Source organism: Cyprinodon tularosa, unplaced genomic scaffold, assembly GCF_016077235.1.
Source record: "Cyprinodon tularosa strain WSP-4 unplaced genomic scaffold, ASM1607723v1 ctg736, whole genome shotgun sequence".
NCBI lineage: Eukaryota > Metazoa > Chordata > Actinopteri > Cyprinodontiformes > Cyprinodontidae > Cyprinodon > Cyprinodon tularosa.
In genome coordinates, this window is record NW_024039492.1 from 195,080 (window position 1) to 215,709 (window position 20,630).

The window sequence follows — 20,630 nt, forward strand, 5'->3', positions numbered from 1 at the left end:
CTCTATCAACATATAACATGTTTATGCAACTGGAAGGTTGTTCCAGTTTCCTGCCCCCCCCTCCAAACATGGAGGTCTGATCCAAACTTAAAGGCACCTGCCTTCAGGAGCAGCTCTACTTCTTCCAGAGATGCTCTGCTCTACACAGAGCTGCTACCTTCAGGCTCTAACAGAGGCGTCTGGGTGTGGAGCTGAAGATGCTCCCATTTAAAGAGCAGAAGCTCAATTCTAGTCAGTTTATTTCTATAGCTCCAATTCACATCATGTCATCTCAGGTCACTTTCCAGTTCACCAGATCATCCAGTCAGATTGATTCAAAGTTTTCTATCTAAGGAAAACCAGCTGATTGCATCGACTCATTGACTCTTCAGCAATCCCTCACACTAAGCATGCTTGTAGCGACAGTGGAGAGGAAAAACTCCCTTTGAACAGGAAGAAACCTCCAGCAGAACCAGGCTCAGTGTGAGCGGCCATCTGCTGAGGCTGAATAAGAAATGAAGAAACGTCAGTCAAAGGCTTCCTGACACTACTTCCTGTGTGATCGTGTCTGTAAGGCCCAATCAGGAGGAGGCTTGCAGAAGAGGCCGCTGGTGGACGCGCGGTGAGATCCCGAGTGTGCGTGGGAGGAGCTGCCGCCTGCAGAGAGCGATTTTATCCCTTCAGAGGGGCAGTTTCTGGCGCATGTGTGATTTTGTTGTGCGGTGGTGGATTAAAAACGTGCAGAAGTAGTTGAACGTACATGCGAGTAGGTTTATTTGATCGCAGGCGTTTTGAAATAAATGTGATGCCATAAGCAGCTCCTGAAAGAGCCGAAACCAGAGCGTAAACCCAGCTGCCTTCATGCTAGACAGACTTCACCGTCTGTGAGGAGAAAAACTTTCTAAAACCATCTTTATCTAAAAGTGTTTCTATTTTATCTGCTGTTCTAGTAGATTCCTTCTATTGTTTGCTTTTAATTCATGAACATGTTTTATGGTCTGTTTTATTTGCTGTGTTTGCAGCACTGTGAATAAAGACGTGTGGAACAAAATCACTCCGAACATCGCAGCAGACTCCCCACAGCGCCCTCTACTAGAGATGTCCCGATGCAGGTTTTTGCACTTCCGATCCGATACCGATATTGTTTTTGGACTTCCGATCCGATACCGATACTGGCCGATACCAGCCTATCCGAGCATGTATTTAAGTTTAAGTTAAAGTATTTAGCCTTAGTTGTAAGACTCATGTTGAAAAGGGTTTTAGTGCTCTTGATAACATCTAGCCAGCTAAATTAGGTGAGATTGAATAAAACACAATGCTTGGTAACAACAAACTTACCTGTTTATTAAGAGATAAACACAAACTGGACAAAATTATGAATAGCAATCTGAAATTGCACAGTGAACAGTAAAACCGTAAACAGTTAAAGGTGGTATATTATGGCGCAAAATAGTGGAATGGATCGTTTCAATCGGCAAAACTGGAAAATACGGACCGGATTTTTTTTTAAAAACTGGATCGGCAGTCTGGATCGGCATTTTACATGCTTTGCCGATACGCATTTTTTTGCCAATATCGGCGTCCCGATCCGATACGTGGATCGGATCGGGACAAGCCTACCCTCTACAGCCTCTATAGGGCTTTGCAAAGCTTCACCGTTTCCAGACGCACTCACCTCCACAGCAGTAGTGTGTGTGCGTCGCTCGGACCTGCTGCAGCAGACGCTCCATGGCCTCGACGTGGCCCCGCCTCCTGGGCTCACGGCCGTCGCTCTCCCTCCAGTCTGAAAGCAAAGAGGTTTGGTGAGAAACTGATGGCAGCTGCAGAAAAGCAGCTTTGCAGATGGGATGAATATCAGCGCAGATCAGGGGCGGATTTAGGAAATGTGGGGCCCTAGGCAAAGACAGGCAGGGGGCCCCTCTGAACTGAGAAGACATAAAACAGCCCCATTCTCCAGATATAGAAATGTTAATAGAATAGACATCCATTATCTGTTCTAGGTTGTGTCCCTCTCTTCTTGTCCCTTTTCTTCTTGTTTTCCTCTCTATGTTTTGTACTCAGCTGACTTTTCATGCTGTCTCTAAAGGAATGAAAGATTTTTTCCAAGCACTAAGCTCACTTAGCTGATTGCTCCTTCCTGTGTTTCCAAAAAGGCCAAAGTAAATAACCCAGTCCTTCTTTTCACTGTAGACAAGCCATGATCTGCTTCTCTGTTCTCCATTTTTCATTTGGATGAAATAATAGCTGCATGAATCATGACAGCAGACAAGATAGAGGAGAGCAGGAGGCGGGGTTACCAATCTACTCGCTCTGGAGAGCAGAGTTCGCTGCTTTTAGATGTTGTCTCCAAAGTCTCTAGTAGCAGAAAAAAGTCTCTAGATTTGGCGCTAGGAGCTTTTTAGAAATCAAAGTGCTAGAGGGGTCTGAAAAGTGGCTAAATATAGCGACTAAAGCGCTAAGTTGGCAACACTGCTCTTTGCATGGTTTGTTTTCAAATGGTTTGCTGCTGTCTGTTTGGACCTTTCTGAACATGTGCAGCAAATGGACTGATCCAATATGGAGGACACTGAAGGGGGGGGGCTGAGACACACTGAATATTATCAGCGTTCTGATGGCATTTTAGCCAAAGGATTTTTATTAAAAACATAATTAATGTGAACAAATAAGGAATAGTTGGATTAACCATTCATGGAAACAGAGTTTTCTGGGGCCCCCAGGAACCTGGGGCCCTAGGCACCTGCCTGGTATTGTTTAGTGGGAAATCCCCCCCTGGAGCAAATTCACCTTTTCTATGGGAGCCATTTGTAAAGTGAAGCAGTCACAAATTAGGAGCAATAGTTGGTTATTTAGAGTGTTTTAGGAGAAAAATATGGTGGTAAATTTTTCCAGGTAATATTTCACTCTGATTCATTTATTTCTAAAAATCAAAGCTCCAAACTAAATACTTATATTGTCAGTTAAATTTGTCAGGAAGCTAAATATTTATTTTCAAAAGTAAATACTTGTTAAATTAATATTTAGCTCCAAATTAAAAATTTTGTTTTTCATATAATTATGTATTTTACAAAATATTTATTTTGGAAAATAAATATTTAGCTTGATGATAATTTTTAACTGACTAAGTATTTTGTTTAGAGCTTTGAATTTTATAAATGAATGAATGACAGAGTGAAAAATTACCTGGAAAAATTTACCCCCATATTTTTCTCTTAAAAGATGTTAAATAAACATAAATATTGCTCCTAATTTTCCACTGCTTCACTCATGGCTGTGGGAAGTGGGGGTGCTGCAGAACCCCCTAGTGACGAGAGAGAAATAAAAACAAATTTATTGAAAATGTATTAATTTGTTCAAAGTATTTAGGTTTCTTTCTTTCTTTCTTTTTTTACTATTACCTGTATTTGGATTTTAATTTAATCATTTTGAAGCCAATTAACCAAGTTCATGGAAGTTACGTCATGGCAACGTCAAGCGGACGCAGAGTAAAGCGGCTTCCTGCTCACGGCAGCAGAGTAATAAATTTAAATAGTTTAATGAGAGAAACGAGGAGGAAATATGGCGCAGAAACGTATTTCAGACTTTTTTGGGAAAACCACCACCAGTGAAGAAGAACACTAGTACCGTAACCACGACAACGGAGAGACCGAGGAGACTGTCCGCCCGACTGGCGGTTGCATAAGCAGGCCCAGCCACACACCCTATCCCAACCTAGCGTGTAACCATGGCAACCTGCCTGTAGCTCAAAGCACGGTGCCGCCGCGCACTTTCATATCTATTCATGCAGTTTAACGCAACCATAGTATTTTAGAGTTATTTTGTTCTTTGTGAAATGGAGAACTGTTCAATAAAGTTTAAATAGTATAATATTATAATTATTTCCTTGTTTTTTGTTTAAAATGATTTTGGAGCAAATAGAGTGACGTGTGACATAAACACACGTGTGACCTAATCTACGCCGTTATAGTTTTATTGTGAAGTTTAATTAATAATCCATAGATTCACCTGAGAACTGATGATGTCTGTGTGTTACAGACCCTGGTTGAACTGAAGTAGATATGACAATAAAGTATTGAATCTCAATCTATTTATTTATTTATTGTAATTTAAATAAGTCTCATAGTTCTTTCGTCCAAAATAAATAAAATGTTCACAGCACCCCCTGTTCAAAATGACTTCCAGCGGCCCTGGTTTGACTTTACGAACGCCTCCTGTAGCTGTTTGTGTTCAGGATGTTTCACAGCAACCAGAGCTGTGATGAATGGTGCAGAAATGAAGGCGGGGAACCAGGGTGGCTGACGACCAACCAGACTCTGACCTGCAGTCCTCACTCATAACTAAGGGTGTCGAAAAAAATCCTTTCGGCAATATATTGTGATTTTTAGCTGCCTGAAATAATATCGATCTGTTTCTCAAAACCGTAAAACTGAGGGAAAATGGGCTGCCACTCTGGTAGATGGCGCTGTGGAGCCTTTTTCCTGTGCAGCGCTGCGCCATATCTGTACATAAGCTTGGTGCGCCATGGCAACAAGCTTATCAGACAGTTTCCAGCATCAGCTGGGGCCTTCCACCGGAGATTATGGAATATCTGTGATGATATGTGGCAGAAATAAGAAAAACTAAATGGGAAGAAACAGGAACAGACACTTAAGAGTCATAAACTGCAGCCTGCTACAGAGACAACATCAACCACTAATTCATATAAACTGGCTTTATTAAACATTAGATCTCTGTCAGGAAAATCCCTTTTAATTAATGACTTTATTATTGACAATAATGTTGATCTTATGTTTTTAACAGAAGCATGGTTACATGAACTTAATGAAGCACATGTTCTGTTTTTTTTTCTTTGCGAGAGCAGACAGCAAAGGAAAGGTGGAGGAGAGGCGACATTGTTTAATGACTCACTGAAGTGGAAAAAGGTGTTTTTGGGAAAATTTGACTCTTTTGAATCTCTGAATGGCTTAGCACCTAAATACATCACAGACTTGCTATCAGTGTATCAACCCTCCAGACCACTCAGGTCTTCTGGCTCCAGCCTGCTCTGCAGACCTAGAACCAGAACTAAACATGGAGAAGCAGCATTTAGTTCCTATGCTCCACTTATCTGGAACAAACTTCCAGAAAACTGGAAAAGTGCGGAAAGCCTGAGTTCCTTTAAATCAAGACTAAAAACACATTTGTTTAGGATTGCCCTTGAGTTCAACTGAAACATCATTAGTTCAACTTTTTTATTTTCCCAAGTAAGTAAGCAAGTATCCCCTACTTGCTTTGATTCTCTTCTATTTTCCTATATTTTAATCATGTAAAGCACTTTGCATTGTCTTGGTACTGAATTGTGCTATATAAATAAATTTGCCTTGCCTTGCCTTGCCTAGTTAAGGCATTCACAGTGGAAGACGTGGACCGACTCAAACCCCAAGCAACATGGATACCAAAATAACTGAACGATCACCATCATCTGATGAACATATGCAGAGGTCGCTTTTTTATCTATACATTTAATTTTGATAGCAGGAAAAAATATCTAAATTTGTGGTGATATTGCAATATAGGGATAATTTATTGCAACACCCGTGCTAATACTCACCCCTACTGCTAACACATTAGGAATAGAAAATAATCTGCTCTCTTATATGACTGTTTACCAGAGAGTTTGGTTCAGTTCTTTGTCAGAGAAGCTCTGCTCTCTGGTCCTGAGAGGAGCAGGATCAGCGCATTGGTGTCTCTATGACGCTGTGATGGCGTCTCTGACTCCTGGAGCAGAACCGCCTTTCAGAGGAATCTGTTAGAACTTGTTAATGGATTCAGGACTGTGATGCTTTGGCTCTGCTTATTTAAAAACAGCCGCCCTTCTTCTCACACCCCTGTTCTCCGGCTGCCGCCTGGAGTCTGGGGCCTGGAGGAAGAGCGGGCCGCCTGGTCCGTGGTTTTGGCTGGGGCTGGCTGCGGGGCCTAGGTGGCCTGCTGGTGGCGGGGCTGTCACCTCTGCTCTCCCCAAAGAAGGTTGGATGGAGGGGCATGAAGTGCCTGGTTGAAGGTTTTTTTTTTTTTCTTTCTGTTCGGGGGGGGGGGGGGGCGGTTCTGGTTGGGTGGCCGGCGCGGGATGGGTGGGCCCCGGTCCCGGGGGGGGCTCTTGCTGGGGGTGGTCCGGTCCGTGTGCGGGGTGGGGGGCCGGGCTTGAAGCAGGAAAGAGATGGGTTGGTGTGGCGGTGTCGCCGCTCCCCTCCCCTCACATCCGGATTTTAGGTTCACTTATGGGGTCATCCGATAGTCCCGGGACCGACCACCGGTGTCACCGGGTTTTTGGTCCTGGTATTATTGGATGTGAGTGTTATGTGTGAACGTGTGTCCGCGTTGTTATTTTCTTTATTTATTATTATTATTATTTTATTCAATTTTATTCAATTTTTTTTTTTTCTCCCAGGTTGGGGTCTCAACTGCCCCCTCTCCCAAATACATCTCAAGTCTCCGCTAAGTGCGGAGCCCATTCCCCCCGTCCTGCTCTCCCTCCGCTGGCTGGCGTCGGGGCTCACCGGTGCACTGGTGGAGCTGGGGGTGGATGCCCGGGGGACTGCGGGCTCATTCCTGGCGGCCTCTCCGCTGGCCCCGGCCGGCCGGGGCTTTGCTGGGGCTCCTGTCTGGGGATCGGGTGCCCTTGGGGCCTCGGATCCCTGGGGCCTGGGACTGGATCCGCTTCGGGGTGGGGCTGGGTGTTGTTCGGGGATTTTCGGGGTCGGTGCCGGTGCCTTCGCTACGATGCCGGTTCCTGGGCGGTGTTTCTTTCCTATGCCGGTTCTGTGGTACCGGTTCGGGGGGGGGGGAGCTGCACGGCATGGTGGGGTGCGGGTCTTGGGTCCTGTTTTGGGCTCCGGTTTTTCCGCTCGCACTTCTCCTCTTGCCTATTTATTTAAATTGTAATTATTAATTAATTAATTAATTTACCTATTTATTTATGTTTTTTTTTCTCTTCCTCGGTGGGGGGGAGCGGTTGCGGGCGGGTCGGTGTCTGGTGTCCGCTGTCGCATTGTGGGGGCATTGTTTTTTTTTTTTTTTTTTTTTTTCTTCTACCTTTGGGGGGTTTGGCATGTCTGTTTTCTCGGGGGGCGGGCGGGCCTGCTGGGTGGGGGTCCTGCTGGCGGCGCGCCGCTGGTGTGTGGGGGTCCGGGCGGCTCCGGCCGGGGTTGTGTTGGGGGGCCGGTCTGGGCGGGCTGGCTGCGCTGGCTGGGTATTCGGGTGGGTTTTCCCTCCTGGAGACATGGTGGGGCTGCTCTGTTCCCGCTGATCGCGGCGGGTGGGGCTGCGGGGCGGGTGGGGGCCTGGAGTGGCTATGGCCGGCGCGTGGTGGGGGGCCGGGGCGGCGGAGCTGCTCTGGCCGCGTGTCAGGGCCTGGTGCGGGCGGTGGGGGGGGGGGGCGGACGTGGCTGGGCTGCTTTGGCTTCGTCCGGGGGGGGGGCGGCGCGGGTCGCTCCGCTCTGGCTTTGTGCTGCCCCTCGGGCTGCTGGGGGGGGGGGTTGCGCCGGCTGCGGTCTGCTCTTCTTGCGGTTTTGCGCCGGGCGGCTTTTCTGCTCTCGGGCTGATTCTGTGCGCGGTGTGTTTCGTTGCGCGCTGTTGGCATCGGTCTTGGTGGGGTGGGGCTGCGCTTTTGGCCGGGGGGGCGTTTTTGGGGGGTCCCGCGGCGCTCGCGGCCGGTTCGCGGCGGATGCGCATGGGCCCCGGCCGGGGGCGGGGCCGCCTGAGTGTTTTCCTGGGTGGTGCGGTCGCGGTGGGTGTTGCGGCCGGTCGCCGGGGCTTGGTGCTGGGGGGCGGGGCGTGTTTCGGTGCTCTGTGGGGCTGGGGCGTTTCGGTCGGCGCCGTGGGGGGGCTGGTGTTCGGTGCCCGGCCCTACTTCGGGGTGGCCGGCTGCCGGCGGGGCCCGCGGACTCGTCCCCGCGGCTCCCCGGGGCGCCGGCATGGCGGTGGCTGGGGGGCTTCTTCGTGGCTGTCTCTCCTCCTGCCTTGGTGGGGTCTGGTTTCCGGGGCTGGCCCCGCCTTGGTGCCTTCGCTTCTGGGGTCCCCTTGGGCGCCTGGGGCTTTGGGTCTCCCGGCACTGGACTCAGTGCTCTGGGGGGTGTGCCTCTCCGGCTCTCCACAACCACTATTGAGCATTTTTTCTATGGTTAAAACTTTACATGCACAAGTTCACCCTCACAAACAACTACAGGTGCTAGGCTTCAGGTACTTAGAGATTCACTTCCAAACAGAAACCCCACATTCATATCTTCAGGTAACACAGAGTACATGTCAGACTTAATAATATTACGTTAGCGATAGTTTCAAGGTGTTTGCTTTATTGTATATCTCGTACCATGTTTTTTGGTTGTGCTGTTCTTTTTTTTTTTTTTTTTTTTTTCCATCTCATTACAGGTGTTGAAGCAGACTGAAAATGTTTTGTCATTGTCTCCTTCCTATCTCCTCTTTCTTTCATCTTTTGTCCTGTTTTTTTCTTTTTCTTTTCCCTTCTTCTTCTTCTGTTTTTCTGCTCTACTTACATTGCAGTGTCCATATGAACTGTAAAACTCCCTGCATAATTATAATAAAGCAATTTATATACATGAAACAAGTGGAGCGGTATGGCAATTGCCATACCGCTACACTTGTGAAAGTAAAATCTGTTGGGCTCCTTTTGGCATCAAGACAATTATTCTTATTGCCACCTTGCCAGACAGGACACTGTAAAAAAAAAAAAAAAAAAAAAAAAAAAAAAAAAAAAAAAAAAAAAAAAAAAAAAAAAAAAAAAAAAACAGCCGCCCACACACTCTCTGCCCTGCGCCGCTGTTAGAAAACACACACACAGCGCAGAGACGCACACACACACTCCAGCAGCTCAAGGCTCTGCAAAGAAAAGAAATCGTGATTGAGAGCAGGAGCTGCTGTTCCAACTCTGAGGAGCTGAGATCAGAACATGCAGCTCTGCATTCAGGTGGGAAAATCACCGCTTCCACCTTAAACACAGAAATACACTGCAAAAACGATCTAGAAATAAGTAAAAATGTCTTAAATTAAGTGTATTCACCGTTAATTTAAGTAGGTAAATGAGATAGTTTGCCAGTGGAATTAGTATTTTACTCTTAAAATAAGATAATTAGATAAAATGCACTTGAAATAAGACAATGCATTGTGTTTTCTTATTTGAAGTGTAAATTGTCTTGTTCTATTGGCGAAATGTCTCTTTTATCTCTTCAATCCAAGAACAAATGCACTTATTTTAAGAAAAAATGACTTAACTAGATTTAGATTTTTTGCAGTGTACTCAGAATACACTGCAAAAACAATCTAGGAATAAGTGAAGATTTCCTAAATTAAGTGAATTTAACCTTAATTTTAGTAGATAAATAAGAGGCTTTGCCAATGGAATGAGTATTTTTACTCTTAAAATAAGATAATAAGCTAAAAATGTACTTGAAACAAGAGAAAGCAGTTGTTTTTTTCTTATTTTAAATGTATATTGTCTTGTTCCATTGGCGAAGTGTCTCACTTACTCCCTCAATCCAATAAAAAATGCACTTATTTTAAGAAAAAATGACTTATCTAGATTTGAATTTTATGCAGTGTAAGTCATAGATCTGCCTTTAACATTGTTAACTTTTCACCTTTGATATGTTGTTTTTTTCCTCCAGCAGGCTGGGTTCACTGATGGGACTTTTTTAAATTCTTTTACAGATTTTAGTGAAGCTGTTTATGATTTGAGAAAAAAACAGAAACAAACATGTTTTCCTTAAACTAACGTCTCTAATCAGCTCAATTCAAACTAAAAACATCTCCATGAAGATGATCTGAATCTGCGTTTCAAAGATAAATAAGCTGCAGAAGGAGCAGCAGGAACTTACTGGATGGAGCAGCTGATGGAGGCAGGGCGGAGGCGGGCGGACCCCAGCCCTTCATGTTGTACGCCGACACTCGGACGTAGTAAAGCCGACCCTGAAACGGGACAGAGAAGATGAAGCTGGACGTTCCTGAGCGTCGTCTTAACATCTGATGATGTTGCATCCAGCGCTGCTCAGGGCGGGAAGTGCATCAAAGTTTGGTTATGAACCTGAGGGGTGGGGGGGGGCGGAGAACAGAGGATCTCCGCTGCAGGGCGTGGCTGCCCACCTGCAGGCTGCACACCGCTCTGCAATTACTTCAACTTCCTGTTGGGGGTTTCAGGCGGTGTTTCCTGATGGCCAAAAGAATCCGCCTCCTTCAGGAACTTCAGCTCTGTGCTTTTCTCTGCCTCCCAGGTCAAAGTTCATCATTCTGGTAGATCTATACCTGATAGATCTCTTCCACCCCTTAATTGTTCAAATCTCTCTCTCCAGTTAGATCTTCAGTCTCCCTCTGCTCCTGCTGGAATCCATCTTGGCTTTGAAGATCTCATCATGATGTCTGCATTCAACCAGGAGCCCGTAGTTCAGGCATCTCCAACGTGGGCCCCTGAGGGCCGCTGTCCTGCCGGCTTTAGACGTTTCCTGCTCCAGCAGCTGATTTTCATTGATAGTTGATTAACAGGCTATTGCTGAAGTGCAATGATGAGAATCAGCTGTGCTAAAGCAGAGAAACCTCTAAAACCTGCAGGACAGCGGCCCCCCAGGACCCACTTTACAGACGCCTAGCGTAGTTATTTTCATCTGTTATCTTAATATCGATACTGATAATCTTATCTGTTAACTATCCAATCAGAATCTCTTCTGCGCATCTCACCAGATAAGAAATGCTGCTTCTTCCATCCCTGACTTTAACAGGCTTATGGAAGCAGAATTCTGTTAAGGAGTTGGTCCTTTCCAAATCTGTGCTTAAATAAGTCTAAAGACGTTTACCGTAAACATTTAAAATCCTCCTTCTCACATATAAAGCCTTAAATGGCCGAGCTCCATCTGATATCAGAGATCTGATTGTTCCTGATGTTCCTAACAGAGCACTTCGCTCTCAATCTGCAGGTTTACTAGTGGTTCCTAGAATTTCTAAAAGTAGAATGGGAGGCAGATCTTTTAGTTATCAGGCTCCTCTCCTGTGGAACCAACTACCAGTTTTAGTCCGTGAGGCAGACACCCTGTCTACTTTTAAGGCTAGGCTTAAAACTTTCCTTTTTGATAAAGCTTCTAGTTAGAGTGGCTCAGGTTATCCTGATCTATCTCTATAGTTCTGCTGCTATAGGCTTAGACTGCTGGAGGACATAGGGACCCCTTCTTCATCATTCTGCTTCATTCTATCTCTGTTCTCCCACTCTGCAGAATCTGGTAGTTCAATCTCTAACGTTCTGCTCTCTCTGCTTTTTCTCATAGTAGCTTCATCTGGTCTGTTCCTGTTTGGCTGTGACTCCATCCTGGAGAGAAATATCAGCTGTGCTGCTGCCATCAACACCTTTGTTTCTAATTTCTTTGCCTGTGGAGCTGGTTGACAGTTGCCTTTTGTATCTATGCTTCTTTTTCTATCTCTGCTTCTGTCTCCTTGAACCCCAGTGGGCCTCAGCAGATGGCCGCTCACACTGAGCCTGGTTCTGCTGGAGGTTTCTTCCTGTTCAAAGGGAGTTTTTCCTCTCCACTGTCGCTACAAGCATGCTTAGTGTGAGGGATTGCTGAAGAGTCAATGAGTCGATGCAATCAGCTGGTTTCCCTTAGATAGAAAACTTTGAATCAATCTGACTGGTTGATCTGGATCTATAAAGTGACCTGAGATGACATGATGTGAATTGGAGCTATAGAAATACACTGAATAGAACTGAACAGGAAAGCTGTTTAAACTGTCTTTGCTTCAAACTCCATTTATTTCCTTAAATCCATCTGATGCTCGCCTACTTTTCTCCTTATTTCAGATGAACCTCTTTGCTGTTTCTATTCTGAATCCTCTGATTGATGCTGCTTGTTGGTGAAAAGCGAAATTCAAAGCACTGCTTTCTATTGTCCTCTGAAGACTGAGATAAAACAGCTAAAGCGGCTAAAGTGTCTTATTTGGATCAAACTGTGAAGATGTTGGATTGATCTCATGTTTAGGCTGGTTTGGAAACCGTTTCCCAGCCTCCCACAGGCGGCCGCCCTGCAGCAGATGCTGGGTTGCTGCTTGTCTTTGTGCTGCAGGAAGATTTCCAGCAGCTTTATTAAATGTTTGGGGAAAATCTGATTAAAGCGGAGAAAACAGTGAACGTCAGCGAGAGGAGGAGGAGGAGAGAGCCGTTACCGTGGACAGGCTGCTGATGGTGCATTTGAGGCTCTGCAGATTATCCAGCACCGTCTCACCGGCGAGCAGAGAGAAATCCTTCAGGCAGCTCCACTCCACTGTACACACACACACACACACACACACACACACACACACACAGGGTTAATTACGCCAGAGGTGTTAGCAACAAGCTGCATTTTCTTTCATTACAGATCAATAGTTCCTCCTGAGGCGCTGAGATCATCGTTAACCTTCTCATTGTTTGGCACAAAGCCTGCAGCCGTCGCTGACTGTGAAACATGCCCACTGATCTTTCTCACAGCAGACAGGTTTCTCCTTTTTATTCACCCTCACTGAGGAGGAGGTGAAAGGAGGAACCTCTGCTGGGCAGAACACCAGCAGAAACTGGGAGCACCACAGAACCCAGCACCAGACTGGGAACTGAGAGAAAACCCAGAAGCTTCCTGACATCAGTGCGAACAGAAACTCAGAGCCTTTCTGACTAAAAATGAAATAAAGATTAAAGGTTTATTAGATGTCGAAGCCAATAATTAGAAATCCTCCTGAACTTTTGTCTGTTTCTGTAGCAAATAGTAATGAAGTTGTGCTGTAGAGCAGCTCTGACGCTCAGAGCCAACAGGTGGGTCTGCAGGATCCCAGAACGAGGCAGAAGGTATCCAGATATTTAGACCCTAAAGCCCCATTTAGACCAACCTCTGAAAACCGATCCGTGCCAAGCTTGGATCAGCTAACGGTGCTGAGCTCAGTCACACCATGCTAGCACCGTTCCTCCCCTCCTAGTGGCAATCTATGGTACTACTGCTCTCTAGAGCGGAGGTCTTCAACAGGGGCTCCGCGATGCCTAGGGGGTCCACGTAGGTACACCATGGGGGTCGCAAATGTTTTGGTTGTTTAGACTTTTTTTTATTCCCTCCTGCAATTTTTTCCACTAATTAAAATGTCTTTAAATCCTCATTAACATGAATCCAACAGACTAGTAAACAGATAAATGAAGGCAGAAGATGTCTTTCAGTCATCAATGCTCACATTCAGAGACACACAGGAGCTCTTTCAAGCTGGGCACCGTTTCATTCACAAAACCTGTCCCATCAACCAGGAATCAGAAATACTTTAATAATCCCAGGGAGGGATTACTTTAGTTACATTACTCCATCTGTAATAGAGTAACTATAGGACTAGTTTGATAGAACACTATTTAATACAACATATATAATTAGGGGGTCCCCGCTCCATCTCGCCATCAGTTTGGGGTCCTTGGCCTGGAAAACGTTGAAGACCCCTGATCTAGAGGCAAACAAGCAAACAAACATGGCGGCGCCCGTCACATTCAGGAAGTTTGCTGGGAGTCAGGTGAAAAAGGCAGCCTTTGGTGAATTTATGTGACAGAGTCGGCTTTTAGGAAGTGGATACGACAAACGAATCTAATCAGGGCTTATAGACGCAGGAAACAAGACTGCTAAGCAGGATAATCACTGGAAATCGTGCAGCGCTGTAGGGAAGCTAGGATTTTATGAATGATTACGGAGGCTGAGTGTGAGGAGTTGACGCGGTCTGCTCATGCACCATTTGTTATCTGAGAACCGAGCCAGAACTGAACCGCGCCGAGCCCGACTGATGAACTAGTACCATGTTAGCGCGGTTCAGTTGTATCTGCCGAGGTCCGGTTCAGTTTGGCGTATCATGTATACCCAACAGTACGGTGGCCCTGAAGTGCAAACTGCAACTACAAATCTAAAAGCACAACTACATTAAGGAAAACACAATTACATTAACCTACCGGAAAAGGTAGGTACCAGTGGGAAACATGAGACATCGCTGATTGGACGACGGCGCCGTTTGACCCTTGAACCAGAAGTTGCGTCGTCTGAACAGTCCAGCTTCTTTTAAGTGGTCTTCAGTGTACGCAAACTAACTGAAATTTGGTGATTAGTCTTGAGCATATCCAGTATCACCTCATACGTATGTCCTGATTCAAAATATTCCTGGCAGCTATGTTTGGGGCAACGACAATATCCATGTTTTCAAAAGCCGCAGCAGGCAGAATGACTTCCGGTTCAAGGGTCAAACGGCGCCGTCGTCCAATCAGCGATGTCTCATGTTTCCCACTGGTACCTACCTTTTCCGGTAGGTTAATGTAATTGTGTTTTTCTTAATGTAGTTGCGCTTTTAGATTTGTAGTTGCAGTTTGCACTTCAGGGCCACCGTACAACAGTTACCCCGGTTACCGTGCTGGGACCGATCTCAGCACGGTAGTTTAAATTGGGCTTAATTCTTATATCCAGCTCTGCTGTCGGACTGTTCATTATCCTTTTTTATGACTAAAATATGTTTCAGTCCATTCTGTATTCCAACACTGATCTGGTAAACGGGGAAAAAGCTGGAAATACTCTGCAGGCGTAGCAGGATACCTCTGTACTTGGTGACCACGGTGGAGTTCAGGCACTGCGGCTCCTGGAAGGTGACGGTCAGCGAGGTGCTGCTGCTCACGCTCAGTCGGACCATGGTCGGGGCCTCCGGGGGACCTGATGGGGGAACCGAGAGGAGCATGAAGGTTACAGCTTAGGAGGAGAAAGACCACTGAAAAACCAGTTTGAATTACCCACTAAAGTTAAATTCCAGGTTTTCCTCCTTGAACCTCAGCAACCAAGGCAGAGTTTGACGGTTTCTACACAAAAAGTCGTTCATGTGTTTGAATTTTCCAGGTTTTTTTAACTGGTCTAGAAAGAAGCTGGTTTAACCTTTTATAGGTTAAGTCAGTGTTTTTGATCACTTGCATGCACAAACGGGGTCCCCCCCATCCCTCAATGAGGTCTAGAAGCAGACTTAGAGACTTAGTAAGATTTTATTTTGTCATTTTGTAACCACAATTTTATACAAAATTAAATTTTATTAAGATTCTGAGTAGGGATTCACGATATAATCGGCCCCCTATCGGTATCGGCCTTAAAACTGAATATCGGACATCGGCCACCCCACCGATATTTAACCCGATATTTGATCAGCTTCTGAGTTTCTAAAGCCTAAAAAAAAAATAAAAAATGCTACTTCTTCTTCTTCCTCAAAAACTTCTTTTTTACAGACTTAAAAACTTCTAAAGACGAGTGAAAAAATATTGATCCATTAAAATATCCCAATATCTTCATATGCTGATATATTGCCATTTAAAAAAAACCATATCAATCTCTTTACTAATGAAATATTGCTATATGTCATCGTTATGCTACGAAATCCCCCCAAAATTCACCAAATGTTGCCATATTTTTATACGTTGATATATTGACGCGGTATCGATCTATTTTACTAACAAAATCTCACAAGAATTTGCAAAATATCACAAGAGTTTTAACAGAACGATGAAATTTCACGAGATTTTGAAAGTAAAATAGATCGATACCGCGTTTTTAAAAATCTATTTGATATCAGCATATGAAAATATATTTGAGTATATTATTTTTCAAAGTGTCAGAAATGGATAACAAAACTGCTATTTTCAATGACTACTTATTTGTGTCCAGCTTTAACATCGGTATCGATATCGGTTATCGGCTACATGAGTTTTAAAATATCGGATATCGGCCAAAATCCCAATATGGTGCATCCCTAGCTTAAAGCCTTGCAGGGCAGCCTAAAGCCCACTGCCAACATTAAGACAGAAAAAAGAAAGAATGGTGAGTTCAGGTGTTTTATAAAATATGGGAATCAGAAAATTATCTATAAACCAAACAATTGTTGTTCTTAACTTCAAACAACACTTTAGATTTTAAAACGGAAACATTTTCTATTTTTTTTTATTATATTTTTTTGTTAAAAATTTCAATGTATAACATGGATGCATGTAAACCTAATTTTATTTCAGCGTTCGATTCCTGTGCAGCTTTAAACTGTAACCATGTTCCTCCTTTCAGGTCATGCAGGTTGTTGATTTTCTTTCTCTGCTGATTTTTAATTGTTTTCCTCGGATGTAGAGTTTAGTTTGTAAAGGCAGGAGGCAGATCCTTCAGGCCTGTTGGATCTCGTCTACCTTTAAAACTGATTATTCTTTATGGAAAGCTCTCCTGGTGAAATACCAGTTGACATTTGGTCCATTACCAGCTGCTCAGTCAGGGAGGGGCTCAAAGACTGGGATTTATTTAGATAAACAAATCCTCACTAATAAACTGGGCTTCTCTGTGTTTGTAACCAGAATGATGTAATAAATGTTCAATCAGTCGGTGTGTGCAGAATGAGGTGACGTGTATGAACTGTGTGCAACCTTGTTTTTTATTATGAACTGGAGCAAAAGAAGTGAATGAAATGAAAGTGATGGACTGACGGCTGCAGCTCTGTCAGGCCAACATGGAGGGTTGGTCACACACTGAAAAAAATAATGCAACCATTTTTGACATTTACTTAATCATATTTAGTTATTTAAACACAATTGTTTCATGTTAGCAGGGTAGGATATAAAACAATTGTGTTAAAGTAACAAAACATGATTAACTAAAGGCCAAAAGCAGTTGCACAATTTTTTTAAGTGCATGCTGACTCACGCGCATGCTGGAAGCCTGTCCTCATGCGCTTGTATAGCTTGCTCCTCCACTCCCATGTCCTCAGCTGCTTGTCTTTGTGGCACGCCTCCAGCGACAGGCCGTCCCTCTGAGCCTGAGCCGCCAAGTCTGCCGCGCGGCGCTCCGACTCTTCCACCAGGGCGCTCAGGTGAGCCTCGCGGCTCTCCACGCTCACAACTACAACACACACAAACAATAACAGGCTGCGTTACGTCACACGTAGAATCCTCCAACTAGATCCTTATTTACTTGAATATTGTCAAAATTCAGCCACTAATAAAATGAAAAGTGTCTCAATGGCTTCTGGATAAAACCCGTTCATATATTTTCTAAAAGTTAGCTTTTCTACTGAGGGTAAAATACTAAAGTAAGCCAATAAATTCCTTATTTTCTAAAGGACAGAGCCTGTCCATGGAGCGTTTATAAGCTCAGCATCGTCTTTGTGATAAAGCTGCTTCCTCAGTGCTTGGAAATAAAGCTTCATGTTGAGCTTTCTTTAAAACCCACCTAATGTTGGCTAATCCTCGCCTAATTTGCATAACTAAATGGAAAAGCAAATAACTGAGGAACTATGAGTCCAAATTACATGTTTGATACATCATTTGAAAGTTAACGGCTTCTAGTTTCTAAAAATAATGTCACTTAAACACAAACCAAGCTGCATCAGTTCAAACGTGACTCAAAGTTGTTGTTTTTTCCTTCTCGAAAATGATAGATCTTTTTTTAAAAGCAGTAATAAAGCCTTGCTTGGAAATAGATCTCATCGTATTACATTTATCTACATCATGTCAACCAGCAAGCTGGAGAACAGAAAGCTTCAGGAGGGAATAAAGAAACTGAAGAGGAGGAATAATTATGCTGGACAGAACAGAGAATGGAGTAATAACTGATTGGGAGCAGGTGTGGACAGAAGCAGCTAGAAGGGCTCTAAGGGAAAGGAGAGTCACCAAGGAATACAACATGGCCTCAATAGAACTAGAAAAGAACTTCTCAGGGAAAGCCCTGTGCCTTCTGAAATACGACCAGAATGTTTTCATTTTGAAACAAACAAACCAAACCCCTTCACAGGGGAACAGAAGACCTCCCCTATTCAGCCAGACCAACTATTCCCTCTAAAGACCCCCCTTTCAGAGACATAGACAGGTATGGAGCATTGCAGGCTAACAAAGGAGCCAAACGACCCCCATTCCAAAGGGGGGGACCCGTTCATCCGTTTCTATTTGCACGTTTTCTAAACTAAAACCAGGCTTTGTTGGGCTGCTGGATAAAACCTGGAACTAAACGCTATTTCTGACATTTGGATTGAAAAATCTTCCTGGATGGAAGAGAAACGTCTTTAAAACTTGGAAACAAAGTCCAGTGGATTGATTTTTTTAACCTTTTTTGGTGGAACCAGCTCCCCCGAACATCCTGGGAATCTGGTTTCTATGGTGATTCCCTCTTTTTCAGGGAACTGTTGAGAAACGGAGCCCAAGGCGGCTCTCTGCTCATTACAGCGACATAGATCTACATCTACTCTCTATGTGAAATGATTCCCAGCTCTGTGTGTCTGAAGCGCATCACATGCTAATTGGCGTCTGTCTACGTTGGACCTGATAGGTGAGAGCCTGCCTTTCCAGTTAGGAGTCAATTAGATTTTAAGTGAATGCTCTCTGTATGCTGATTGGAGAGCACATGGAACTACCCACAGTTTACCAGTTTACACTGTTTTTACCGACATCCAATCTTCCCTGGGGGGGGGTTTCGGTTTATTGCTTGCATCATTGCCGCCCTTCACACCTTTATTCATCCATACATGCAGTCTGATTAATGTTTTGGTTTTTCTTTTCATATTGATCTTAAATTCATTTCTTTTTATGGTAGAAGCCCAGACACATGTGACAGATTAACAGACAGTCACACTGTGGCGGCCCCCACCTGACCGATTTACTTGGCACTTGAGGAATGACACAAATAGAGCCGACGGCCCCTGGAGGCAGAATGACGGCTCTGTTTGTTTACAGTGATGGGATTGTACCGCTGTGTGCAGAGCGAGGCCCGGTTCTGGAGCCCTCGCATGAACCCCCCCCATGGCACAATAAATCACTTAGCCGTAATTGCTGCTGCACTACATGCATCGCTGGAAAAGTTCAAGCATTAAACAACGAACGCTGTTAAAGTTGTTCAGCAGGAGGCTGCAGCTCTGTGGAAAGTGGCCCCTGTTTCTGATTCACGTGCACGCTCACGTGCACACCGTAGCAGGAGGTGGGGGCTGAAAACAGGCGGGTAAGAACAACCTGTCTGGACGACGATGGAGACTGAGGGAGGGGGAGAGCAGGGAGGGATGAGGATAAGAGTCTGATCTGAGACCAGCTGAAGGTCCAACTGGAGTCTGATCTGAGACCAGCTGAAGGTCCAAATGGAGTCTGATCTGAGACCAGCTGAAGGTCCAAATGGAGTCTGATCTGAGACCAGCTGAAGGTCCAAATGGAGTCTGATCTGAGACCAGCTGAAGGTCCAACTGGAGTCTGATCTGAGACCAGCTGAAGGTCCAACTAGAGTCTGATCTGAGACCAGCTGAAGGTCCAACTGGAGTCTGATCTGAGACCAGCTGAAGGTCCAACTAGAGTCTGATCTGAGACCAGCTGAAGGTTCAACTAGAGTCTGATCTGAGACCAGCTGAAGGTTCAACTAGAGTCTGATCTGAGACCAGCTGAAGGTTCAACTAGAGTCTGATCTGAGACCAGCTGAAGGTTCAACTAGAGTCTGATCCTAGACCAGCTGAAGGTTCAACTAGAGTCTGATCTGAGACCAGCTGAAGGTTCAACTAGAGTCTGATCTGAGACCAGCTGAAGGTTCAACTAGAGTCTGATCTGAGACCAGCTGAAGGTTCAACTAGAGTCTGATCTGAGACCAGCTGAAGGTTCAACTAGAGTCTGATCCTAGACCAGCTGAAGGTTCAACTAGAGTCTGATCTGAGACCAGCTGAAGGTCCAACTAGAGTCTGATCCTAGACCAGCTGAAGGTCCAACTAGAGTCTGATCTGAGACCAGCTGAAGGTTCAACTAGAGTCTGATCCTAGACCAGCTGAAGGTTCAACTAGAGTCTGATCTGAGACCAGCTGAAGGTTCAACTAGAGTCTGATCCTAGACCAGCTGAAGGTTCAACTAGAGTCTGATCTGAGACCAGCTGAAGGTTCAACTAGAGTCTGATCTGAGACCAGCTGAAGGTCCAACTAGAGTCTGATCTGAGACCAGCTGAAGGTTCAACTAGAGTCTGATCCTAGACCAGCTGAAGGTTCAACTAGAGTCTGATCTGAGACCAGCTGAAGGTTCAACTAGAGTCTGATCCTAGACCAGCTGAAGGTTCAACTAGAGTCTGATCTGAGACCAGCTGAAGGTTCAACTAGAGTCTGATCTGAGACCAGCTGAAGGTTCAACTAGAGTCTGATCTGAGACCAGCTGAAGGTTCAACTAGAGTCTGATCTGAGACCAGCTGAAGGTTCAACTAGAGTCTGATCTGAGACCAGCTGAAGGTCCAACTAGAGTCTGATCTGAGACCAGCTGAAGGTCCAACTGGAGTCTGATCTGAGACCAGCTGAAGGTCCAACTAGAGTCTGATCTGAGACCAGCTGAAGGTTCAACTAGAGTCTGATCCTAGACCAGCTGAAGGTTCAACTAGAGTCTGATCTGAGACCAGCTGAAGGTCCAACTAGAGTCTGATCTGAGACCAGCTGCAGGTCTGATCTGAGGTCCAACTAGAGTCTGATCCTAGACCAGCTGAAGGTCCAACTAGAGTCTGATCTTAGACCAGCTGAAGGTTCAACTAGAGTCTGTTCTGAGACCAGCTGAAGGTTCAACTAGAGTCTGATCTGAGACCAGCTGAAGGTTCAACTAGAGTCTGATCTGAGACCAACTGAAGGTCCGACTA

At 45.0% G+C, this 20,630-nt stretch overlaps 1 protein-coding gene across 2 annotated transcripts in view; it reads right to left on the reverse strand.

Moving 5' to 3' along the window:
• Positions 1 to 20,630, reverse strand: part of ankfn1 (ankyrin repeat and fibronectin type III domain containing 1) — a 140,425-nt gene that overhangs the window by 20,880 nt on the left and 98,915 nt on the right. For both annotated transcript variants that reach the window (XM_038269697.1, XM_038269698.1), the window contains 5 exons: positions 16,704 to 16,898; positions 14,583 to 14,696; positions 12,172 to 12,269; positions 9,846 to 9,936; positions 1,655 to 1,762 (listed from right to left, as the gene is read on the reverse strand). In XM_038269697.1, the coding sequence (XP_038125625.1) occupies positions 1,655 to 1,762; positions 9,846 to 9,936; positions 12,172 to 12,269; positions 14,583 to 14,696; positions 16,704 to 16,898 (606 nt within the window). The remainder of the gene's footprint in view (positions 1 to 1,654; positions 1,763 to 9,845; positions 9,937 to 12,171; positions 12,270 to 14,582; positions 14,697 to 16,703; positions 16,899 to 20,630) is intronic.